This window comes from Erpetoichthys calabaricus, chromosome 11, assembly GCF_900747795.2.
Source record: "Erpetoichthys calabaricus chromosome 11, fErpCal1.3, whole genome shotgun sequence".
Classification (NCBI taxonomy): domain Eukaryota; kingdom Metazoa; phylum Chordata; class Cladistia; order Polypteriformes; family Polypteridae; genus Erpetoichthys; species Erpetoichthys calabaricus.
Window position 1 is genome coordinate 15539894 of NC_041404.2, and position 27900 is coordinate 15567793.

At 38.4% G+C, this 27900-nt stretch overlaps 1 protein-coding gene across 2 annotated transcripts in view; it reads right to left on the reverse strand.

The window, feature by feature from the left end:
- The window catches only part of atp10b (ATPase phospholipid transporting 10B), a 137056-nt gene that overhangs the window by 54000 nt on the left and 55156 nt on the right, over positions 1-27900 (reverse strand). For both annotated transcript variants that reach the window (XM_028812737.2, XM_028812738.2), the window contains 5 exons: positions 25456-25562; positions 19149-19280; positions 13276-13403; positions 12759-13011; positions 9239-9453 (listed from right to left, as the gene is read on the reverse strand). In XM_028812737.2, the coding sequence (XP_028668570.2) occupies positions 9239-9453; positions 12759-13011; positions 13276-13403; positions 19149-19280; positions 25456-25562 (835 nt within the window). The remainder of the gene's footprint in view (positions 1-9238; positions 9454-12758; positions 13012-13275; positions 13404-19148; positions 19281-25455; positions 25563-27900) is intronic.

The following is a 27900-nucleotide window of genomic DNA, read 5'->3' on the forward strand; positions in this document are numbered from 1 at the left end:
TCTGATGGTATAAAGGGTGTTGTTGCTATCTGGCTGTCCAACACTGGATTCAAAGCAACAAAACAACTTTTGCAGTAGTGTGAGGAAGAATTTCAAAGGCTCTGTGTTTTGAACTTTTGTCTTTGCTTATAGCTCTTTTTTGCTTTACTTTTGACTAAGAAATTTTTTTCATCCATCTCCTGGTTGTCATTCAATATGGCAATTTACTTCCTGTGGGAGAACAGTGAAAAGGCAACACTGAAAATGGCAGGCATAGTAATAATTATTGCTTATAAATTGAATAATTTATACCTTTTTGTTTATTATTTTCATTATTAACATCACATTGGTAACAAAATTCCTGATTTTCTTCAGGTGCTCCAGTTTTCCTCCCACATCCCTAGAAGTGCACGTCAAGATAAATGGCAGCTCTAAATTAAATTAAGGTTTTGGATAACCGGTTCCTTTGCCAAATCCTCTTTTGGTCACAGTGCATGTCTTGGGTTAAGTGTCTTTTTAAATGTTCAGTTATTAAAATTACATTGCTTGCTTTTATATGATCATCTCTGTGTTTTAAACTTAAAGCTCTACTTGTGCTGTACTTCCAAAATATTTTAGAGCTGTCTTCCCAAATAGTGTTGGAAAAAACATATGAACCAGTTTAGTCTCAACATGCGACATTTGGATAAATTGCATTTGCACATTACACTCCATATATCTTTTCATACCCCCCCCCCCAAATCAGCATTTTCACATACATACAGTATTAATGTGTTAACTTAGAAAATGAAACCTAAAAAGTCAACAACTTCTGACTGAGTGTTTCCCTCATAACACATTCACTAAATTAACTTTGGGTTTGTCATTTTATATGAACATTCAGTAATGGATGCACCGTACTACAATTCTTTAATAAGTTTGGCCCATCTCATTTAGACAGTGACAAGGAAATAATATTCCAGCATCTTTGAAAAATATAACACTACTTCATCCTGAATGAATAATAAACATACCTTGTTGTTACACTGAGAGGTTTCAAAATGCAAGAATGTCATATCTCTAACAGTAATTACAAGTCTACAGGAGATTTCAGATTTCTTGAGGCTGGTGAGAGGTTCTCTGATGCCCATGTAACTAGGCTGCCCTCAGACTGACAGATCAAATTCCGCTGGGCCTGGTTTTCCTATTATTTGCCCCATTAATCTGTTGAGTACAGATGTTTGCAATTTATTTTATTCATGTTGCCTCCTGCTGTCACAGCTGTTTGATAAATTGTGCCAAGGCATCTTTACGTGAGATGAAAAAAGAGTGGGAAAAAGAAATGCACTGGACCATCCTGGATTGAGAGAGGATAGGGGGCTATGAATTTGAGACTGGGGCTCAAAGACCTTCATAGCCACAACCTTTGTTTCGAAGTCACAGCTTTAATGCAGGAAACTTATTTGCTCCTGTCTGGCCAGCTAAAATCTGAGTGCCATTTTTATAAAATTGCAGCTATTACTGGTTTTACCTTGATGTTGTTTTAAATTAATTTTTGCCTTGAAATTTATTGGATGTATATAGTAGTCCATCTGTCCCACTTCCTGTAACAGTCTTTTTCAATTATAGCTATTGGGCAAAAAGGAATTAATACTTTCATCTGGTGCATCATTACAGTTGAAATGTAATTTCACTTATTGCAGTAGAAAATCTCTTATCTTAGCTGAATATATGTTGTTATGGCCACATCAATGGGCCTAGCAAATGCTATACATAAAACAAGCAAATATGCAGCTCCACGTTCATAGATATATGTTCATAATGGGGTTATTGTAGACAGTATGAACAGTACATACTTCATTGTCTAAATGGATGCCTAAGACTCATTCTCTTTCTGTGATTTATATGTCAGCACTGGGTTTTCAACATTTTGAATTTCCATGATATGTCTATCTTGGGGCGGCACGGTGGCGCAGTGGGTAGCGCTGCTGCCTCGAAGTTGGGAGACCTGGGGTCCCGGGTTCGCTTCCCGGGTCCTCCCTGTGTGGAGTTTGCATGTTCTCCCCGTGTCTGCGTGGGTTTCCTCCGGGCGCTCCGGTTTCCTCCCACAGTCCAAAGACATGCAGGTTAGGTGGATTGGCAATTCTAAATTGGCCCTAGTGTGTGCTTGGTGTGTGGGTGTGTTTGTGTGTGTGTGTCCTGCGGTGTGTTGGCACCCTGCCCAGGATTGGTTCCTGCCTTGTGCCCTGTGTTGGCTGGGATTGGCTCCAGCAGACCCCCGTGACCCTGTGTTCGGATTCAGCGGGTTGGACAATGGATGGATGGATGGATGGATGTCTATCTTGTCAAGCATGTGACATTGTAATAATAAAAAATATAACTAGCTGGCCTAGTATAGATGAAAGCTAAGGATACAACAGCTGGCACAACATCTTGTATCAAATTTTAATACTACTACTTAGTTTGTCTTAATTGGGGTATATATATATATATATATATATATATATATATATATATATACATATAAATATGACCAAATTATTCCTTGTTGCAATGAAATAGGACCTCGTTGTGAATGGGAGACATTAGCTATTCCTCATAACAGCTCCAATGTCATGTGTTTGTTAAATTGTAGCAAAATCTTTGGTGCTATGTTGCACTGTAGTATGTCGTAAAATGTTAAGGGTGACCAAAGTCTGGTAGAGTAAGTAAGAACCACGTGATCTTAGATACATTTTCTCCCTGAACTGTGCAGAAGTAAGTTTTTTCCTCTCTTCTGGTGCAATCTGTCCTCAACTTATTGCATGTTTAGTTATTTACTTTACTGGTTGTAAAAATCACATTGTAAAAAAACTAACCCATAGTTGAATATTTTATGTATGTGCTGTAAATGTGTACATTTCTCTAATTTTGTAATTAGGAAGTGTGCCATATAAAAAATAAAAATAATAAATAGATGAAAGTGATATTACTGTATAAGTACACAATACAACATCTGAATTTTAAAGTACTCCTAAAAATTTGCAATTGAAACATTAACCTTAGTGTATATATAATCTTTCTTTCCCTTCATTTCACTGTCTAGTTGCCTTTCCTGATGAGGGTCGTGGAGACAATTTGTTAAGCTGGACTGATAAAGCTACTCTCAGGTTAGTCAAGAGATATTAATCTTATTAATAGTGAGCCCAAACCACCTCAACTGACTCTTCTCAATCCAGAGAAGCAATAATTTTACTTCAGGGTTCTCCCATATTATTAAGATGTTCATTCTATTATAGACAATGAGCCCAATAACTTGGCTGGCCCTTAAATAGAAAAACAGGACTCAGTAGTGCAGTGAGTGCTGAGAAAGCAGATGTTACTGTGTCCAGACTGCTCTGAGACTTTGTAGATCTTTTCTGACGCACTAAGTGAATTGCAGTAAGGGCTTACTTACAGGGAGGAGCTGAAACCAGGGATTAAGAGAGAATTAGACAAGTGACAAGAGGCTGATGGTGTGGATTTTGAGGAGATTGCAATGAGGGGAAACGGCCTGTATTATAAGTTCATAGATTTATAGGGTTGCTATACCTTGCTGTTTATGAAAGGTTTGCTTGCTCTCCTTTCTGTTTTTTTCCATACTGGGAGTTCATATTTGCACCTGCTTCCCAGAGGTACTTGGTGACTCTAAACTGACACAGGATGGATGGAGTCTGACCGAAAATGCTGAAAATATTGGATATTGCCAGGGTGCTGTGGCTAAAATACCTCTTTGGTGCTTTCTCAAATTGTGAGTAAAAGGTCAGGACATTGCCTGAGAGTGATGTAGTTCCATTAAACAACCCCAATTCCATAATTCTGGAAAATGAGGGTTAGAGAATGAAATGGAGATATGTATGGGCTGGTAATACCAATAAATGTTCATCTGAATACACACAATATGGTAATGAGGTCTGAACCAAAGGATCCTTGCTCTGGTGCCACTTTTATGGTAGGGATACAAGTGGCAAGTTAGTGCAGAATGACCAGTAAAATGAAGCAGGGTAAAAACAGGAGTCTTTATAGGAGTGAAAGCAATGGCTACAGCATTCAAGACTAGAGGTTCTGAGCAATGAAATAAACTATCTGAACTGAAAGTGACTACATGCTGGCAGTTGGTATGCAAATGATAATTCATTTTTCAAAGTTCTTGTTCATGTACATACTTCTGGGTATGTACTGGATGTGTGCCTGTTCTTTCTCTTTTATTGGGGAATATTCAGGGCATCTAAAAATGACACAATTCACAAAATATGTTAGCATCATTAGCAGATTTGGTGGATCAGAGAATTACTGTCCATTACTAGAAAAACAAATCAATGATTGATGCATATTCATTAATAACAGTATGCTGTTCAGAACAGTATGATAACTCCATCTTTTTTGGTTTCACAGAGAAAGACAAATTTTTAAATAAGAAGAATGCAAAAATTCAATTACCAAATCCATCCATCCAGTTTCGAACTCAGTTGGTCTTATTCATGGTTTCAGAGTAAAGTTAATTAATTAATTTTGATTCTATAGTGTTTACACTGTTTAAAGTTTTTAAATGTACAGTAAACACAGTCCATAATAATCTAAACTCTGTTGTAATCCAAAGTCATGCAGTTAAGTGTCAAGCTGTTCACTGTGAGGCAGTTAGTCTTCTTAGTAACTAGACCAGGGGTCCCTAACTCCAGTCCTGGAGGGCCGCAGTGGCTGCAGGTTTTCATTCTAACCCTTTTCTTAATCAGTGACCTGTTTTTGCTCCTAATGAACTTCTTTTGAATTAATTTTATTTCACATGCAATTGAAGACACAAATGCCTTAATTGTTTCTTTTTCCTTAATTAGCAGCCAAACAATAATGAGATACAAAATGAACCAAAACACGACCAGCAAAACATAACCAACATTGTCGATCATACAATATCTGAAAATAAAGAAAGGTGAAGGTCTCAGGAATGCTGATCTGTTCAGCTCCCTAAAACATTTGAACAGTGCTCTTAGAAAAGAGAAAATCAACAATTTTAGAAATGATTGCTATTGCACAATGAGAGCAGCAATGAGCCAAAAAATTAAATAACGAGTTTAATTAACAACAAGAAACAGAGCCTAATTAAGCAAATGGTTGGAGTGAAATTGGTTGGAGCTTCAGGACCTGACTTAGCTGGTCTTCTGTTGGCTCATTCACTTCACATTTCATTTCTGTTTGGGTGCCGTTCAAGGAAAGAAATGAAGCACTTCAGAGGAACGATGAAGAAATTCAAGGGAGCAAAAAACAAGTCAATTAAAATTAATTCAAAAGAAGTTAATTGGGGCAGCAGGTAGGCGTAGTGGTAGCACTGCTGCAGCGCAGTAAGGAGACCAGGGTTCGCTTCCCAGGTCCTCCCTGTGTGGAGTTTGCATTTTCTCCCCGTGTCTGCATGGGTTTCCTCCAGGTGCTCCGGTTTCCTCCCACAGTCCAAAGACATGCAGGTTTGGTGCATTGGTGATCCTAAATTGTCCGTAGTGTGTGCTTGGTGTGTTGTGAATTTGTTCCTGCCTTGTGCCCTGTGTTGGCTGGGATTGGCTCCAGCAGACCCCCGTGACCCTGTGTTAGGATATAGCGGATTGGATAATGACTGACTGAGAAGTTAATTAAAAATAAAAACTGTACTAATTAAGAAAAGGGTTAAAATGAAAACCTGCAGCCACTGGGGCCCTGAACTAGACAATATATCTGAATTCTAAATCACAGAGGCACTGCGAGTAAAAAGAAACAAATTTGCTTGAATGTAGACAATATGTACAAATGTCTACAAAAGGCATACATATAACACACTACTATACCACTGTGTGAGCCTGAAGAGTCACGTTAGTTTTAACAGCTGCTCATGGAATACAATGTACAGTACTGAATAAGACTTGGCGTTTCTAAAGCTAGGATTTATAATATTGATTTTTAAAATATTTATAATTACAGAAACCTGTGTTTTGGGGAATCCATCTAGGCTTCTGGGTCATTACAAATTTCTCCACCATGTACTGTATATACATGTGCAGTTTAGTTTTGCTTGTACCCCTAAAGCCTGGATATCGTTCACTCACTCATAACCTTTAATCAGCAGCACATGGGTGTGTGGGAAGGCAAGCAGAAAGAACAGAAAGAAGAAAGAAATTGGTAGAAGCCCTCAGTGGTATGATAACATCACCCATCAAGAAACTGAACATACTTGGAAAAACCTGAACATGATCATTTAAAAAGTGGCACAAGCAAAATAATTAAGAAGTTAGCCAGTAAATAAGAATATCACATTCATTTGATAATGTCTATAACAAAACATTAAATACAAAAAATTATCTCAAGGACAGAGAGAATATAATGACCCTGTATAAACATTGTCATGTGTATCATTGACTTTCTATTTATTATAATTGTAAAAAATATTGTATCCATAAAACAGAATGCTTCCTATTTTGGCTATTTTTGTAAAAAAGTTCAGAATGGAAAATTGACACACTGTGCTCTTGCTCCATTTTGTCCATCTGCCCTCCTTCAAACCCCATCTCCCAGTGGAGATGTGACAGGCCATATGGAAATGGGGATTAATTCCTCGGTATGAAGAAACAGGCAGCAGGAAGAGATTACTTGCCCCCTTATGGGCTCCAAAACCTGGACCAGTGGGTGACAAGCTGCCCACTCCATTGCTGTTCCAGCATCTTACTGACACTTCCTAAAGGGGATTAAAGGTTGCTGGGGTGATGAGCAGTGTGGGATTAATCGTGGGATAACAGTGAGCAGCACACACCTGCATCATCTTGACAGTGTCACAAAACCAGTGCATTTTCTTGGAAAAATGTTTTCGCTTCCCTGTTGCTTTGGAAGGAAAAGCTGCCTGCAGTTAAACAGGATTTGAAAAAAGAAGGACCGAGTAGCACATGTACACTGAATCTCAAAAAAGTATCCAGTATGGATGAACCATACATTGTGTAAAAAGCAGCAGGAAAATGACCCTTTTTTGTAAACTTCACAGTGGATCTAGTGGTACTCCTACTGTTAGTACTCTTTCATCATGACGGCTACATGAGTAACCCATTTGACCTGTTAACTTGGGTTGCTTTGCACTGTAGTCATTTATGCTTTGTAAAGCATCTTGTGATGTTACTTTGCGTAAACTTTTGACAGGTTGCCTGGCTAGTACAGAGTTGCCAGGGACTAAGGGGGTACAGGCATGGTACTTGACTTGGTTTAATCCATTTGTTTCTGTATGCCAAAAAAGCACCTAGAGAGCTAAACCCAGTTCCAAGCCAGGGGTTGATATGCCACACTAGTTAAAATGGTACACAGTTACTCTAAGGGTGCTAATTAGAAACAGATATGGATGACTGGCAGAAAGAAGAACACTCCATCAGAGGCCAACAGAGAGTCCCAGTGTGAATCGGTGTGGTATAATTATGGCTGTGTATTATTAAAGGTAGGTAGCATGGGATTCATCAAGGGTGCCTGGTTCTTTAATCAAAAATGGGGGCTCAAGGATCCCAAGTCAGGGTGGGTTTTAAAGACCACACCACACCAGTTTCCCCTTGACCTAACAGTTGGAAGGTAACAGGGTACAATTGCTGAATTGGCAGACACATAGTCAGAGTAGATATACAGAAACATTGATTACTTGATTGTTAATTAGTGTTTCTCCTGAGTTAAATATGAGACCTTTCTTATTGAAACTGTAAGTAGCACACAGTATTTGGGAGTCTGAGGCTCTGTGATTTGGATGGTGGCCAAGGGGGCAAGCCTGCACACCTGATAGATCAGAACCCAAACCTCTACAGCCAGGCCCAGCTAGGCAATTAGGGTTTATTTTCTTTGATTGGTTTTATTATTTTGTATTCTTCCTTTGACCCAACGTCCCTTGAGATTTTTTTTTTTTACTATAAAATGACTATTATTGCTAAAGATTTGTTGTTGTTTTGGGTTATTAGTATGGCACACATGTACAGTGAATTCTTATTATTCGATTGTTTATCATTTATTCCTATCATTGTCAAAATTCTATTGGTTTAGTAATGGATAAAGCATTTAAAGGCAACCAGGGGCATACAATGGCACATCATTCCAGAAATCAGGAAGCTCACTCTCTTTTATAGAGAGAGTAATGGAAGTCAATATAAAACTACGCCATCATGGATTTGAAGCCAGTACCTTAGTGTTTTGTTAAGAATGAAACACTTAAGACTCTGAGACAGCTTAGCTATTATCTCCTCAAAGCAGGCCAAACAGTCTCTGCTTATCTGGAAACTTTATTAGGCTGTTCTTGCTAAAGACTTCACTTTGCATTGTTTACACAATACAGTGCAATGGCTTAAGTAAGGTAAAGGTTTATCTGTTAAACTCCCATCACCAACTCAAGCCAGAAAATGCTTAGCTTTAACTCTGTCAATATGCACACCCTCCTATTCAGTCAATCTTTTTTTGTACAAAGTGTCACTAATTGCATGAACCACCTCAAGCTGACCTACAGGACAGATATATAATGATGTTTTTTATATTTCTTTTATGAGTCAGCAAGGTTGGGCTATTCGTTAAGGAGCAGAGTTCTACTTCCTCTTCTTTCCTAAGTTTACACGCTGTACTTGTGCTCCTCTTTTTCCATCTACCCACTTCCAGTTCGCACATCCAGTAGCTGAGACATGACAGACCATATGGAAATTGGGCTGTCACTTATTACTGTATCTTATTTATAAGATCTACATTAATCTTTCTAGTTAGCCAATAAAAGGTGTCATTTTGCTTGGCTTTTCTCTACATAAGATCTACATAAAAGACAAAACTGATGAAGGTTTCACGTGATAATATCCCTTAGAATATATCTACAGAGGGAAGCTCTTATACAGTAAAGTACTGCTCCAGCTTGGTTTCTGGACAATATGGAGGTTAGTGTATGCTGTCTGTAAAAAATGTTTTATATGTATGAAGTACTTTGTGTTTGTATTACAATAAAGTAAAATGATGTTGATTTGAACATTACTAAAATAATTGGTGGTTAGATTACTGAGTAGTGATTGTGTTAGAAGCATTTGAGTAATACCCTGACCACTGCTTTTAATATGTGATTTAGAACAAGCCATGCCAAACACCTAGTACTACAGATGTGTAAATAAAAGTTAACAACTTTAAAATGCTACTCAACATGGTAAGATACAAGAAAAGCAAAATGTATTTGATTACTGATGGCAGATTTCAGGAGGAACTACAAGAGGGACTTCTTAGCATGCACACATAAATAAGCTTACAAAGAACTCACTAATGGACTGCTGAAGGCCACTTCACTGTCCACCAGTCCAACGGACTTCTTCCTTCGCTGTCCAGTATAGTATGCCCGGGCGCTGTGACATCTCCTGAGGTTCTTCTGATTTTGCTTGCCATGATTTTGTTTCAGTCGACCCCTGAGCTCCCTGTGTGGAGCTGCTCTGTCCTCTTCATCAGAGTCTGCTTCTCCATGGGCAGCTAAGCGCAAAGCTGTTTAAACACCAAGAGGGAAACTGTTGGTCATGTTATTTAAAAGAGGCCAAGATAAAGTTCACTGAACAGCTTTATGATATCATGTGGCTGATAATTTAGTAAAAAATAGAAATTAACAAAAGCAGTTAGATGCTGTGGATCAATAGTCTCTCATTTTAACTTTTGGTGGGCAAACTTTCATTTTCATTCACATAGCCTACATTTGACTTCATCTTTGGTCAATGAACAGAACTAAATTTATATAAAGACTGGTACTCTGGGTGTGTGCCATCCACTATTAGAGCTTGACTTCAAGGTGTAGATGATGAGATAGGCTGTGGCTTTCCATGATTATGTACTGAAAATAAGTAGACTCAGAAAACATATGGCTAGATAGACAGAAGAGTGACATTGGTGCATATTTGTCCTTGCACGCAAGTTTAACAATTGTCCTTGGGCACATTTTCTTACAAAGTTATTACAAATACACTTACGTATATGCCACCTGTTAAATCCTTTCATGCGCATTCATGCACAAGCAATAGTAGACTGACTCAGAATGTTACATAATTAGAGGCTTATATTAATTCCATCCTGATATCACAACATGGCCTAGTAAAAGTCCATTCTTCCATTTTCCTAACACACATGCTCAGTCAGTTTCTGTGTTATACAAAGTTACAGCCTATCCCAATAGCATCAGACAGACTTCAACGGGAGGCCAGTGTGCTGCAGGACACTCTTACTCATATAACGACAATTTAGAGTCATCAGTTAAACTTAACTTACATATCATTTGGGATGTGAAGGGGAAATAGATTTGAAACTGCAACAAGAAATAGGCAAAACACGCATACTTCACATTGATATTGACAAGACTAGTGTTTGTTTCAACATGGATTCTTGACCTGCGATACAGGAGTGTCAACCCTGAGCTGATTTAGCAGAAAAAGCTAGGATAAAAGCACTGTAAACATGTTACAAAAGTCGTTAAAGAGACAAAACATTTAGAATGTAGTCATCCAATTTGAAGTTTTGATTGAATAACTGGGAAGAGAGAGAGAGAGGTTAGGAGTATGTGCTGATACAGCGCATTGCCACACTCACCACGTGACAAACCAACTCAGGATCCCAGATTAGGCCCAAGTGCACCCATTCAACGGGTGACACATCAGCACCACACTAGTTCAGATGGAGTGGAACACTGTGAGGTTTTTTATGGTGGCTGGAGTGCCAATCCTGCCACCAATCCCCAAGTTTTCCCTGCAGGTTGGAGGGCCTACATGCAGGGCTGGATGCAGTTTAACGTCATACCCAGGATGGAATAACTGGTAAGTGCATAGATAAATAAGGAATCTGCACATATACTGTGAAACAAAATGTTTGTAAACGGAAATGACTGCATGTGTCTGAAAGTATGTGCACCTATAAACTGTGTATTTATTTAGCTGCCACCTTATAGTAACTTCCAAATAACTTCAAGTAACTTTCAAGTGCAGTGCATGGTACAATTATTTCTTTATTATGACAACAGGAGCACTGACAGCTTTAAAGAATTGCCAAGTGTCACAAAAGTAAGTCATTTGCATGGACAGAAACCTGTTATCACATATTTTATAATCCATATCTATGGCTGCTAGGTTACACTGGCCAATGCCAACATGTACATAATTAAGGTGTCAGTGCATGTGGCGATACTTTCGTGTGTGTAGAGGAAGTTTTTTAATGTGTATCTGGAGAGTGTATGTTTGTATGAGTGTGTTTGTTTGAAACTGCACCTGAATGAGGGGTGTGCACATGCATATGTCTGTATGTAATGTATGGACCAGCACATGATATCCTTACTGCTGTCCCATGCTTCCCTTTGTTCCTGCTACCAAAGGCTTCACCTTGAAAGTTGTAAATAAAGAGACAGGATGAAGAAGAGGAGAAGCTGAACACGACTGCACTCTACTGATCTTCAACTCTAATGTATCCCTTTGTAATAGATGAAGATATATTGTAGAAAAGTTAAAGCTGAGCTCCTAATGTGCATCAGATTTGTTGCTTTGACAAAGAAAATGAGCCATGCTTTATTCAAAAGCTTGCTTAGATTAAAAATAAAACAAACTTTTAAAGTAGGTATGTGTGAATTCCAAAACTATGTCAGAAATAAGACTGCTAGAAGGAAGCTGACAAGCATGGTCTGCTGTCATACACAAATGCAAAGGAAAAATGAATTATAATCTGGAGGAAATGGTTTGCTAGCTGGTTTGCTAGTGGTGTAGGCCTTTCTTTACCCTGTGCTTTACACTTTTGATAACGCTGCAGTCACACCATCAGCACATTTTCATTCTAGCCAAACCACTAATGTAAAGATATCACATATTTCAGTTATATGATTTTTCATCTGTATGATGCTTTAGTTAAGCACATTAGATTCTTCTGAATCGGATTTCAGGGGATGTTAGTGAGTGGTTGGTTTACAATGATTCATACCGTATGTATAACTACATTTTTCTTTACATATTCTTTACATATTATAATGCATTCTGTGCATTTTAACACTGGTTGCACATACCGTACATCGCCATAGATGTAGGAAGATGAGCTGCAAAATTCATTAGCGCATGGTAGTTAATGCATTACATATTGAAGTACTAATCAAAAAGTCAAAATCAAAACCAAAATTTTTCTGAAAGTGTCAATGCTGCCTATGGTATAATTCAGAAATGCAGAATTTTAAAATGTTTAATCTAAACTGGATATATTGAGGTGGTTGCTCTTATGTACCTGACTTTTTTGCAGTGTGCATGCACTGCTACAGGAAGTTATTATACCACTGCTAGTGTATGCATAAGCTTTGCAACACCAAGACATATTTAGACTGTAGCATAGAGCTAATGTGATTGCTGAATAAACATAGTGATCCAGTTCACAGCTAGTAAGGATCTATGTGCAACAATGTGCACAGTGTAAGACCTACATAAGGTACTTGAATGAGAAATTGGATATGTCTGTAGTATGGAACACATAAATAATTTCTAAAAATAAGTTGGGACACCTAAACAGTATATATATATATATATTGGCTTTTTTTCTGGGTCAAAAAATTGAACTAAACGTATACATGCATGCAGATCAGAGGACCATCACCTCATAAGTTTAGGGGTAAAGAAGTTTAAAACAAAACAATCTGGTTAATCTTTTCGCTACTGATCAGAAAACAAAGATAGAATTAAAGATTTAAAAATCGAACAAGTTATTTATTAGTTATGAATGATACTTGATTGGTTTCATATTCCTTGACTATGTGTTGCATTCAGTGAGGACTAGCGGCTTACCGTTCTCCTGATGACAGAATTCAGTTCCCATGACAGTGCAGCGGCGGAATACCATTTTGTTTTCTGTTAGTGTTCCTGTTTTGTCAGAGAAGATGTACTGGATCTGACCCAGATCCTCTGTGATATTCAGAGCACGACACTGCACTCGGCTGTCTGTATGCTCATCATAGAGGCTAAGGTCATTGCTAATAAAGAAGACTTGACCCAACTTGACAAACTCAATGGTCACGTAGAGAGAGATGGGAATCAGGATCTGTGTGAAAGAAAGGGCAGAGAGGCAATCAGTAACAAACAAGCATCCAAAGAGCATTGACCCTACACTACACCAGGCCTGCCTACCCTCCATCGTATCAAAACAGTGAGCCCTGAAGTCAATCCTGGCAGAAGGGGGATGCTTAACTAAGGAGACCAGCGTTATAGGAGCTAATTTAGTGCCAAGTTTGAAACCAGGGTTCTATAATAACTAGTTTTTCTACTTGAAACCCAAAGCTAAGAATATATGTGCCTGGGTACTAACCTGCAATAAAATGATCATAGTAAGGAACATGTAGAAACCAGCCAAAGCAGGAGGTGTGGAATTGCCATTTTCGTCTGGAACTTCAAATAAAGGCAACTCAGGGAATTGCGTCTGCCAAATCCCATTACCTAGTGAAAAGGGAATAAAATCAGAGTTTTATTATGTTTCCATGAAGCTTTCAAAAACAACTTGATGATACTTTAGGTCCACCACACTAACCAACCTGAAAACATCTATTCATCAGTTTTTGAGTACATTTAATTTTATCAGGAGTGCTGGAGGACCCAGGCCTATCCCAGCAACATTGGGTGTAAGGCAAAAGCCAACCTTGGATAGGGCCCAAGTGCATTGCAGGGCACACTGTCCCAAACAGCCATAATCACAGCCTGGTAAATTTAGAATTGACAATCAACCTAACAGACACATGTATATATATATTTATATATACAGTAAAACCTTGATTATCCATCAGGGCTTGGGACTGAGGTTGTGAGGAATAAGAGAAAAGATGGATAAAAGGACAACTACTTTAAAAATGATATACTGTAGATTAGCAAATAGTCATATTTATTTGGAAAACAAAATAGTATTAACTTATTATAGTATTAACAAAATTATTTAATTCATATAATATTATAAAGACCAGCGTAATAAGAAAAACACAACTCAGAGGCATTGGAGTTTTCTGCGTTCTACTTGGGAGTCTTCGTTCCATAATAAACGGTGCCCTGTCTTATACTCCATTATCTGGGTTATGGAGCACACCTCCAGAGCAAGCATCATGCTTTATATCTTTCTTTGTTCTTCCTACTCCGTAAACTGAAGCCATAACAATATATGGTAGATTAATTCTAATAAAAGAGAAAAGCTACAAAATGCTATTAAAACTGAAGGTACATAACTAACACTGTGATTTCAAAATGCAACCTAGCATATGATACTGGGGAAGAACACTATGCATTAGCAGAAGGGAGAGTTGTTCCAATGTGCAGAGCTTGCAGCGTACCGGTGACGGTTAGTTGAGGTTTGACTGTGTATATATATATATATATATATATATATATATATATATATATATATATATATATATATATATATATATATGTGTGAATGTATGTATATTGTGGCGGACAGATGGAGGTTTTGCCCAGCTGAGACACCTTGAGGATGGAAGGACCGGGAGAGAGACAATGCCTCCCCTGGGACACGAGAGGGCAGTCCCCCGGTTTGCATTGGGACCACAGGGTTGGAGCTTGGAAGCTCAACCCTGCTGGGGCTTGTGCCCACTGCCAGGGGGCGCCTAGACAATTGTGAAGCCCTGGACAGCAGGCTGCCAGGAGACGATCTGGGGACACTGGGAATACTTCCGGGTGCCCTTGCAACACTTCCGCCACACACAGGAGAGCTGCCGGATACTAATGGGAGCATACCAGGAGCACTTCCGGATGCAATACAAAAGAGGCCACCTTACTCCATTCCAAGAGCCTAAGTTAGGAAGGGGGGGGGGACAGAACTTGTGAGGAGAGAAGAGGAGTGGAGGCGGCATAAGATTAGCCAAAGGAGAGAGAAGAAACAAAGGAAAAGAGAAAGAAAGGACTGAGCATTTGTGGGGGATTTGTGTACTGTGTGTGGTGCTGTAAATGCAAAAGAGGAGGAAAAATAAAAGCCTGTATGCCTTTTGGACTTGTGTGTCACTGTGTCTGTCTGTGTCAGGGCTGAACTTCCATAATATATTATATATATATATACATTTTATCACCCAACACACATTTATTTACAATAACTACTGTATATTACAAAGTGCACACACACACACAACCCACTTCACCCCAAAGTCCAGGCCTCTTTCCAATGCCTCTCCTTCAGGTCCGCCTCCACTCCTCTCCTCCGAGCTCTGTTCAGCTACGCTCCCGACTCCAGCCATTGAATGGAGGGAGGCGGCCCCTTTTAAGCTCACCCAGACGTGCTCCAGCCCTTCCTGGTGTGGCGGAAGTACCGGCTGCACACCCGGAAGCACTACGGGTGTCCCTGGTCTCCTTCCCCCCAGCACTTCCGGGTGTGGCGGAAGTGCTGAGGGCCAGGGCTCCACAGGCATTGGGGCGCCCCCTGGCGGTGACCATGGGCCCCTGTAGGGTTGAGCTTCTAAGCTCTGTTCCCGTGGTCCCTAAAGCCACCAGGGAGGTCGCCCCCTCATTGTCTGGAGGAGGTGTAAGCCCTCCTCCGGTCCTCCTGGGCGTCCCGGCTGGGTACCACCCCCAGCTGCTTGCCACAGTATATATATACACATACAAACACACACACATATATATATATATATATATATATATTTGTTTGTATGTGTGTGTATATTTTATATATATATATATATATATATATATATATATATATATATATACAGTATACATATATATGCATATATATATATGTATATACACACATACATACATATTTATATATATATATATATATATACAGTGGAACCTCGAGATACGATCACCTCCGTATACGAGAAATTCAAAATACGAGGAAAGTATGAGCGAAAAATTCAGATCTAAATGCGAGCATTGGCTCGCGTAACGAGCCACGACCCAGGCTGTGGGTATAGCTCGCGGCTTAGCGAGGGGGCGTGGTAGCAGTTGCGAGCCGCGATCTGCGGTGTTTGCGTTTCTCACTTAAGTGCACAGGTGGGAAACTGCTCACATCCATGATTGTTCCTGTGGCTGATGGGCTGCAGCTGCCATGTCCTCCGCGCATATATAGAGAAGCGCGAGCCGGTTAAGGGGGAGAAGAAGAAAGAGAGAGAGAGAGAGAGAGAGAGAGCGCGCGAGCAGGCAGGAAGTCGGTGCGGGAGAGCGAGTGAGTGCAGGCTCGCGTGTAGCTGAACAGACGAGCCAAACAGCTGAAGCAGGACGGTGTAGAGAAGGTCAGCTGCATTAAGAGTGTCTCGCCTGTTGCAGAGCCCGCAGGTGAGACGCTAACAGAGAAGAAACACCGGGGATTGTCATCTTGTGTATTTTAAACCTCCACTTCACAACTGTTTTAAGGATTATTTATTTAAAGATTTATTGAATGCTCTACTGCACTTTAGACACCTGTTTTGATTCTTTTAATAATCAGTTATATTATTTACCAGTGTTATTTATTGAAGGTAGACTACAGTATATATAATTTATCAGTGTTATTTGTTAGGAAAATTGATTTTTATGTTAATATATTTGGGGTGCGGAACGGATTAACTGGATTTCCATTTTTTTCAATGGGGAAGTTTGTTCTAGATACGAGAAATTCGCTATACAAGCTCAGTGCTGGAACGAATTAAACTCGTATCTAGAGGTTCCACTGTATATATATATATATATATATATATTGCAGTTAGAGCGGATATGAGTTAAGAAGCTTGCTCAGGTTCAAAAAATGAGTCAGGGATGGAGACTGAATGGGCAACATTAGCTACACCTGTACTCAACTTTACAAATTCAAGACATCATCTTGTGTTTACAAATTTTACTCACTAGCTATAGGGATTAGTCCAGAACGCATGCGGAGAATGTGCCACAGCATTGAAATGTGAAAGCTGAGAACTGGAAAAAACGTCTAGAAAGGTCTAGGCACAAAATGTATTGTGCCAGGGTGTAATGTGAGGTTTGGTAATTTCAGCACTCCCTTGGTTAGAGGATACACCTTTAAGACTAAGATGCTGGCCAATATGTTTTATTGTCTTTGGGGAGAGGACAATTAATAATCCTGCAGTTATAATATTAAAAATGAAAGTATACTTCAACCAGGTAACTGTGAATGGAAAAGACTTCTAAACAGCAAGTTGCATTTGTGGACACAGCAAGCTGGACCTGCTGGATTCAAATGTCAATGCCTTTAGATGTAAACTGTGGTACATCTGGATATCATATACTTTTTTTTCTTCACTTGAGCTTCTGTAAAGTTTTCATTTCCTCTTGAGGACAAATACTGTACATCTAATCTAATACTTTCAAATACCTACAAATGAACATTAATTTACATTTACAGTAAGTGCTGGTCTGATGTACTTAATGTGCCTGGTAAAGCACAGTTGTTATCAGCAATGTCAGTAATGGCAGATTAAGTGAGCTGCACTGAATAACAAAGTGGATTGTGCCAAGCAGGTACCCTTTCGGTTTCAGAGTCTAGCCTAGTGATGGTAAACCTATGACACGAGTGTCAAAGGTGATATGCCATGATGTTTTGGGTAGCGTTCACCAACATCCAAGTTACCAAAGAAACTGAATGAACAAAAATATAAGAAATATGAGACCCTGCACCACCCAGAGCTTAAAATGGATTCTCACCATTGGTGTCAGCACTTCACTGTCATCACAGCAGCCACACAGTTCAGTTGACTTCTAACTGCTGCACCGGAAGCTCATTTTCAAGGTGTAAGTGCGATATCTGCAACTGCAGTCTCCAAAATGACAGCATTATCAGCGTTTGTGTTAAATCAGCTTTTACATTCATTGCTCATGTAAAGTGCATTGAATTATTTTGTGCCAGGAGCCAGTTCAACAACACTGCTGCAGCGGTAAGGAAGTTATTAACCTCAAAGGCTATTTCGGTATACTGTCTCGATAGGGGAGTGCTGACATTGTTTTCTCTTCATAGTTACACTTCTGCAAAGGGCAAGTAGTCAGCATTTCTAAGTTTGTGCTGTTTTACATTTCTCTTAACTGTCCCTTTTAATCCTTCCTAAAACTGGCTTACTTTCCGTGCAAATCACTACTGTGACGATAAGCGGAACGAAAACTTTTCGGTATGCTGAATGTGGACAATAGCGATAGGACAGTACAAAGGCATATCTTTGTCAGCCTTCCATCTTCAGAATCTGGAACATTTCCTTCCATACCTACCAACCTCTTAGCAAAAGAAATCTACAATAATGGGGACAAAGGCCCAAAATAGGGATTATAAATATAACATAGCTCTTATAAACTTAGAAAATTACTAGAATAATGGGATTTTTTCTTTTAATTTTGTAATAAATAGCACCACAAATAATTGGGGTGTAATTTTTTAATAAATGAATTTGTAAAGAATCGTCTCTGTTTTGTTTTTTGGCGACACGATAGCAGAGTCAAGTTAGGCATTTTCAGAATTTTTGACACACTGAGCCCAAAAGGTTCGCAATTACTGGTCGAGCCCCTTTCAAGACATTGGGCTTGTAATTTGGCACAGTATGATAAACTACAATTATGCTTTATGCACTAATTTCATACTTCAAAGTAAGAATTCTGAACTTATTATTTCTTTATATATATTCTTAAATATAATTTCTTTATTATATTCTTTATAAAATGAATCCTTGTTTCACTAGAGAAGTGTATACTGTATACTTTCTGCTGTGTTATTGGGGCTGATCTGTTTTCCAGTTATATCATCCACCCACAATTACACATTCCCTCTTTCCATTGAAAACAAATGAATATACAGTCAACTAATCACCAATCCATCCATTCGCTGGTTCATCCATCTATCCATCCAACCAGCATCTAGCTCAAGTGAACCTCATAGTGGTAATGGTTTAACTCAGCAGCATAAGAGAATGCAATATAGTATTTAGTAGATTTTTTTTTCATTTTGTGAAACTGGATAACACTTCCTGTAAATTAATTTTTAAGCTATTTTTATGAATGCTATTCATAGTAATTTCTAACAAAGGCTATCTGTATCATCATTATTCTAAACAAAATCACTACATTTCTCACCTTTAAGGCCCTATTATCAGCCTGGAATAATGATTCATTTCAAAATAAATAAATAAAGTACACAAATGATTTCTCTTCTTATGTTGGGTATTGTAGATGGTTAACCAAGATGATACCTATTTTCTTTACTTTTCTTACCTATTGCACCAATAAGACACATCACAACCAACAGTCCAACACAGAAGAAAATGTCAATGTTCAAGCGTCTCTCCAGCTTGCTACGTTTGTAACGGGGGCCACTGTTATTCAACATGGCCTTGGTTTCATGACCTAAACATGGAAAGTGTTACAATTAGTATCTAATATACAGAAATAAGTATCCAGTTTATAGCAATGAGTAGGCACTTTCATAGCATTAGTTTTGCAACCTATTAAGCAGTAAGTAATATTATAAGTGAAGTAATATAAAAGATTAATGGTGACTTTTCTAGATCTTAAAGGATTACTCCACCCCAAATATTATATTTATATGATACTTGTCCCATGTGGTTTGTAGTGATGCTAGAGAAAAAAAATTATACTCTCATGTTTTATACTCTCATGTTCCTAAATCCTTACACTGGCTCCTATTTAAGTTTAGGGCAGATTTCAAAATCCTCCTTTTAAATGGCCAAGGTCTGGATTACTTATCTGAACCTATCATGAGTTACAAACCAGAGCGCACATTAAGATCTCAAGATGCTGTTCTGCTTATGATTCCTAAGATTAATAAAATAACAGTGGAATGTTGAGCTTTTAGCTACAGGGCCCCTACACTGTTGAATGGTCTGCCTGCTACTATAAGAGATGCCCCTTCAGCCGGGAAGACTCACTACTTCACTTTAGCATATCCTGACTAGAGCTGCTGATTAACTGTACAGACTGCATCTCTGTTGTTGGTCATTAGCACTAAAAACATAAGTAACATGATAGTTATAATTTGTTACTAACCCTCACCTATTCTGTTTCTCTTCTTGGTACTCAAATGTGGCACTTGGTGCCTCTGCCCTACTGCCAAGTTGTTTTGCCTGCCTAAGGTAAAGTCATCTCTGACGGAGGATCACAGGAATTGTCTGGTAGAGGGGTTCTTTCATCGGATTGGCTGGCCCAGCATTGTCTCAGCAGTGGAATGGCCAATAGCGGGAGGCAGCTTGATGGCCAAGGTCTCCAGGACTCTGAACAAATTCAAATCCTATGATGTGACATTATCTACTGTTAAATTCTGCTCTGTACTTGTAATATTTTTATTTTACTATAATACTGTAATGAGGATTACTTGTGTTCTGTTCTGTGTATTGTATTGTATTGACCCCTTTCTTTTTAACACCCACTGCCCAACTGACCTGGAAAGGGGTCTCTTTTTGAACTGCCTTTCCCAAGGTTTCTTCCATTTTTTTCCTTACTAGGGTTTTTTTGGGAGTTCTTCTTTGCCTTCTTAGAGAGTCAAGGCTGGGAGGCTATCAAAAGGCAGGGCCTGTTAAAGCCCATTGCAGCACTTCTTGTGTGATTTTGGGCTATACACAAATAAATTGTATTGTATTGGATGTTTTAATGAAGAACGGAGATAACAATGTTTCTGATAGAATGTAAGCCTACAGTACGGTGATCAATAGCAGTTAATGTTAAAAATCTAAATCTCATGTTACTTGTTTTGCATAATCCAGTGGTTCTCAAACGGTGGGGCAGGCCCCCTTTGGGGGGCACGAAGTAACAAAAAGGGGGGCATGAAGATGTGAAAAAAAGAAAACAAGAATCGAAAATATGAAAAATACATCTATTGAAACCAAAACCAATTAACTTAAACTACATTCAGATACTAGAAAAATACATATAGTTAGATAGATGTCGACAAAAGTTAAGTAGGTATAATAAAATATGCATCTATGATATATCATTAATTAAAAAAGAACAAATCATCAAGTCATCTAGTTGTATGTTCACAATGTGCAAAACAGTGCTAAAATATTTTTAAATAAAGGTCTCAGGGAAAAAGAAAGTAGTCTACAAAGAGTAAGTCTGATCAAATGGGATTACATTTTTTAATTACAGACCTATCTCTCCTACTTATTTATTTGGTCAAGAACAGAATTGTGTTCAATTCAAAAGTGTGATTGTATAAAAAATACTTTTGGGTGGAGTATTCCTTTAATAATATAATATAATATAATATAATATAATATAATATAATATAATATAATATAATATAATATAATACAAAAATTAAGTAGAGGCCAACTGTGGTAGGTGGTACATCCTAGCTTGTGGATGAGATGGCGGAGGAGTGTTTACAGTACTGTCCAGGACACCACTACAATGCAGATGAAAAGTTCTCCAATTATTCTACTGCCATGCTAATTATACAGAACAGTGCATGAAGGACCCTTAAAAATGATTACCTTGTTCTCTGTTTATCCAAGTAATTAGCATGTTAATGAAAAACTAGCAGATCAAGACATAACCTGGAGAATACTGAAGCAGCCTCCTTTTACCCAGTTTCCTTTTATGCTTCAAATGCCTTAGAACAAAGGTTTTGCAGGTGCGTTACACAGCTGACAGCTCTAGATGATAGTTTCTGACGTAAAAGTAGGGAGGGTGTCATTTCTGAAAAGAAAACAACTGAAGGCTACAATGTATAGCTTTCTTTGTCATGCAAGGGTGGAAATGGTGGAATGTAACTTGAAGATTATCAATAATTACTGTATCTCATAAGCTGAGTATAATGAGAGCAACTCACACTATCTTTTAACATAACCAACCATGAAGACCAGAAGTGACAACCACTAAACTTCTCTCGGCATGTCTGGGAGGAAAAGTAAGTCATTGCCAAAACGCGATGAACAAGAGATGAAACCAAAACTTGCAATAATTTTGTTAAACCTGGACCAAAGATCATTAACCATTCCAGTATTCTATTCCGTTGCATATACAAAACCTCAGACAAGACCAGTCAACTAAAGAAATGACATTTGTGAAAATGTTTGCTTTGTGGTTTATAAAAATGGTGGAGATTTTTATGCTACCATGCAAACAACAAAGCTATAAAAGGGAAAAAACAAAACAATCACTCCTACCAAAAAATCTGGGAATAAAGTGTTTTCTTGCTTTTGCTTGATAACCTCCTCACCAATATTTGGCTGAGGAGTTTAAAATGTCCTCCTCACCAATTACAAATCTAAGTGATAGGCTGAAGAGAATGCCCCGGGCTAACTCACCTTCTTTTTTGTTTTCTGCAATAACTATAAACAGTGTTGCTTAGCACTAAGAAGCAGAATGAAGAGAGACCTTTAATACTTGGAATTTTAAGTTGCCTGCTAATGCTGTTTTAAAGAGACATACAGCCAGATGAAGTGATTCAAACTGGCGAATGTGATGCACTGCAGGAAGTTTTGCCTGTAAAAATTGAACTGTCAAGAATCAGCTGTTTATTATTTCATGTGCCTAAACAAATCAGAGGCCAGCTCGTGCCTTTAGAGAAATGTCTCGCTTCATTGTTTCTACACATACAAACAAGGATGCAAATGCCAGACATACAGTTTATTATTTTTTGATATGCTGCAATTGCTGAATAACAAACAGAAATGAATGCAAAAGATGCTAAATAAGATGGAGTTAAATTAGAGGCTGAAATTAACCATACATAATGAAAGGTAGTGGAACAGGTAGAGGTTAGGATTCCTTTCAAAAACACAATATACAGTATGCTCATCTCAATGAGGTTTAAAACGTATGATTTGTTGAAAGTTCAACCTGCAACACTGGAGGCTATAGAGATCTTCTATGAGTAATCTAGAAGACCTCAATGGCACAGTGAAAAGGGCTTATTTGGTATTTCAAAAAGTTGTAAAAGAATAGACAGGCCTGCCAACATATATGTTTTCACAATATATCAGATGTGCATGTTAGATTAATTTATGAGTCTACATTATCTCAACATCAACGAGAGTGAGTTAGTGGTATGAGTGAGTGTTTTAGGTAAAGGCCTAACATTCTATCCAGTGTTGTTTCCTGCCTTGCCACTAGTGATGTCAGGATAGGATCCAATTCCCCATGATCCGGAACTAGATAAAAAGGTAAGCAAAGATATTTAGAAACAACTGCAGTCATTAAGCACACAAGTTATACAAAACTGTATTTCATGGCGTATTAATGTGGGCTTTACTGCAGTCAGAACAAAATTGATATTATCCAATGGTATACTTCTAATCATCACAACATATAAGATCTGTATGTCATGAATTGCTATTTTATTACTGGCAGAACATTTTTTTGCAATTTTTATTCGCTTTGTCATTGATTTTAGATTAGCTTTACTTTTACCTGTCCTTTTGTGCTATCATTTTTCTTCCATTTTGAAAGGTGTTCTTTAAATAGTGGCCATTGTCTATAGTTATCACATCATTGCTAAGTATGTTGATTGATACTGTGGTTGTGATACAATTGCTTCAGTTCTTCTTAAGATGGTGTCCAAGATTTTGGACAAACAGAACTAAAGCATTGTTGTGGTTAGGGAAAGGTTTCCATAATTAGGATCACTTGTTATGTTATACACTGACTTTGATTTTTGAATTCAGTTTTGGTTTTTGACAAACAATCTTGTTCTCTGCTTTATGACCTCTGCCCATTTTTAATGATTATTCTTTTGAGGATCCTTCTTAATTCTTTCATCCCCCAGTCTTTGCTACTTCATTTTCATACTGTATTTACTTTTCCAGCTGGACATTATATTACAAGTGTGGAGGACTCGAACACCCACACCTCTGTTATAACGCCCACCCTCCAGGGTCCCAGCAGCTGCTTTGCTCTCTTTGTGATACTACGAAAATCTGTCCTTTGTGGACACTTAAAAAGGGAGAACTTTTTTATTCTTATTGACTCCCTTGTCTATGAAAGGTGGTGTCAGTTCCAAACTCACATAAACTTGAGCCCCAATATAGAAAAAGAGGGCTGTGTCTGTGAATGCCATCTTCTAAGCTGCTTTTTTTATGCCAGTGTCTCTAATAGCCCCCCCCCCCCCTTGACAGTTTAGCATGTGTATGACATTTAATGCTTTTGTGGTTGGTAGAATTGTGGTGTGCCTTACAAAAAATGTGACACCACAGAAAACAGTTGGAAATCACTGCTCTACCTGCACCATTGCTCCTGGTATGCCAAAAAAGTTCTCTGTGCCAGATATCTTGCTTAAAAACTGACCCTGACTGCATTAATTGTGTGGTTATGATCCATTCTTACATAAATTAAAAAACTGGAATAATGGGTAGGGATAACCATCTCACTTCTGTTTTGTAGAACGTTGTCATTATATTAAGGCATGAAGCACTTTAAGCTACCTGGCCGACTGGCAAGTTAAATATAGAGGTACTAGAGAATTATTTTGGTTTTAGTGTCACTCAAAGAAAATGTATTTTACGTGCATGTGACATGACACTGATTTGATCTTCTTACAGAAACATGACATGGAAAAAGAAAAGAGTACTGAGAAAAGCGCTATATAAATGTAATGAATTATTATTATTATTATTAAAAGAGAGAGCGTAATTTTTACCTTCACTACTTTTCTTTAGTATTGCTTCAAGACTATCGTAAACCCCTCCTTCTTCCCACTCCCCTGCACCTCTGTCGTATAAATCAAGGAAATGAATACAAGTACCATGTACTGACATGGGGAAATGCATTGTGAAATGTGTAATTTAGTCAGTCAGTCAGTCAGTCATCGTCCAACCCGCTATACCCTAACACAGGGTCACGGGGGTCTGCTGGAGCCAATCCCAGCCAACACAGGGCGCAAGGCAGTGTGCTAGCCTAGACACACACACACACCCCAAGCACACACTAGGGACAATTTAGGATCGCCAGTGCACCTAACCTGCATGTCTTTGGACTGTGGGAGGAAACCGGAGCACCTGGAGGAAACCCATGGATACACAGGGAGAACATGCAAACTCCATGTAGGGAGGTCCCGGGAAGCGAACCCAGGTTTCCTTACTGCGAAGCAGCAGCGTTACCCACTGCGCCACCGTGCCACCCTGAAATGTGTAATTTGAAACTTTTAATCAAAATTTTATTTGTCAAAATTTTTAAAGGCAGTATATACATTCGATATGGATGTGTATGTAATTGTTTAGTTTCACATGTAACTTTTTTGTATTATTTTTTCATAATGTAAAAAAAAAATTACATGAAAATGCCACCCTGACCAAAGCACTGCCTGACTTGATTGTCTTGTTGCCAGCCCTGGATGTGACAATATTTTTTAATACGTTGAACAGATCACATTTATCGCAAAACTTAACGCGTTAACTTTCCCAGGCCTAATAAAAATTATATATGTAGAAAAGAACTTTTAACACACTCTTTTTTCATTTTGCCCAAAGATGATTTGAAATGACTTTGCACAAGGCTGTAGATCTTCAGTTAAAAAATGACCAACTTCACTTTAGAGAAAGCATTAAAAGCAAAGACAGCATACCTGCATACACCACTATCCCAGATGCCTCTCCAGTGTTCCTTATGGTGCAGCCACGTAGAAGAAGATTCTCTTTATTAAACCCAATTTTCTTTGAGTTTGGTGTTTCCCTGTAAACAGAAGGATGCCACATTTTCATTATATTGCAGTCATGATGGGTACTCAAAATCTCAGCTGGCTTTACAAATACTGTACAAAGTGAGGACTACCTGATGGGGGATAGTTTTGTTTAGGATAAGATGAACACAGATACTTAAAAATACAAGCAATCACTTTACTGTTTGCTTACCTCGATTTGTGTTTTTATGTTTTATGTTTATGTGCTTTATCAATATTGTATGATGTTTCAGAATCTGTGTAATTGCATTGAGTCTGTACAAAATAAAAATGCTATATAAGAAATGAAAAGAACTGAACTGGGAGGGTGGTTTGTGCTGGTGCTTCACAGTATCAGGGTCTTGGGCTTGAATATCAGTCTGATCACTTTCAGTATGGAGTTTTGAAAATTAGCCTGTCTTCCACATCCCAAAGATATGCGGATTAAAAAAGACTCTAAATTGGGTCTCTATGGCAGACAGTGTATAAGTATGGGAGTGAGTGTGTCCAATGATGGAACTGTACATCACCCTGGGTCAATTTCTTCCTTTCGCCCAAAGTGTCCTGGATAGGCATTGACTGCTCATGACCCTGAAGTGGATAAGTAAGTAAGTGTATAAATGGAAGGATCCACTCAATTACAACCTAAAACTAATAACTCCAGCCTGAAGACCTGTTCCTCTGTATTCATGTAGCTTTGCTGGTAATAGAGAAGCAGGAAACTATGTATCTCACAAATATGTAGAATATTAGAACAATTTTGACAACATAGCATTCAGACCAGCAAAGCTTATTTCTCCTATACGCCTAATTTCTCCTAAGTGACATCAGGTCAGCTTTTGAAGGTCCTAAAATGCTACTCTCTGTCACTCCTTTTTACTTTGTTCAATGAAAATATGATAATTTGTGTAAAGAATGCCTTTCTAACAAATGGGTTGGCCTTTATATTCAGCAGCAGTTGGTAGCAAGTGAAATATACATACACAAACATATTTCAGAATGGTAAGTGCAAAACCTTTTCCTAAAATTTGGCTGATATATATTATATGGGAACCTATAATGGGCTTTGAGGAACCACAAAGAAAGTGTGGGCTTCTGCTACTGGTTGGGTGTTTCCCCAACTATGAACCCCACTTCTGCTGAATAACTTGGTACAGAAAAAGACAACAGGTAATCTGACCAAGTAAACATTCAAAACATCCAATCATCAGGTTGCTATTTGTTCTGATGGTGCAATATGGCATGTACAGGAAACTCTAAATGGTCTCATTGGGATATGCTGGCTAAGCCTTAGTTACTTAATCTACCTGTACCCCATAATGAAAAATATCTGTGAATAGTTGCAACTTATCCTGATTTTGGAAAATACCTTGTTAAATACTGTCAGTCATATATATATATAAAAATAAAACTAATTTGTATCACTGCTGAGTCTGCTTCTCTTAACCTGGTGAACAGGACAGAGAAGAAGCGCTCTGAAGTTAATCAGAGAAGAAGCGCTCTGAGGCTAAGACATTCACAGGGGATCTCCTAAGTTTGAAATATATATACATTCCTGTGTTTCTTTCTTTTTCCTTCAGTTTTTTTTTAAAGTATGGAAATAATTTGATCATGGTAGCACAGTGGGTCTCACTGCTGACTCATGGATCCAGTGTGTTTGGAGTTTGCATGTGTTGTTCATGTCTGTGTGAGGTTTTCTCAGGGTACTTTGGTTTTCCTCTGACATTTCCATAGACATGGTGGTTAGGTGGGTTGGCTAATTCAAACTGGCCCTGAGTCAGTGTGGGAGTGTGTGCAAGTGGGCCTCTGCAATGGCCTGTTGTCCCATCCATGGCTGTTTCTTGGCTTGCACCCAGTGCGTCTAGAATAGGCTCTGGCCTACCATGACCCTTATTTGGATTAAGGAGGTTTGAAAACATTATGTTACACTTTGAAATTCATCACATGGTACTGCCTCATGGTGCAGGGAATCTTACTGCAATTCCTAACCCTGGCACTGCCTGCCACGACTTTATATATTGTCCTCTAAATATACATGTGTGGGTTTTCTCTGTGCAGGTGTTCATTGGTGAATCTAAACCGAGAGAATGTGGGTCCACATGAGTGTCCTGCAATGGCTTCCACTCTGCAGTGCATCTGGCTGCAGTAAGAATACAACCCTGCCAAGCCTTGTTTTGGAGAATAAGGCTGAACCCCTAAAAAAATATTTATGGGGATTTTTATCATGTGTACTCTATATCCAATTATTGTGGATTAATTCTGACATTGCTTTCAAAGTTTCTGGGATACTCTTTATTATCCTGATGTAATAAAAAATAATACATATTAATGAATATGATTAGTGAGATGATA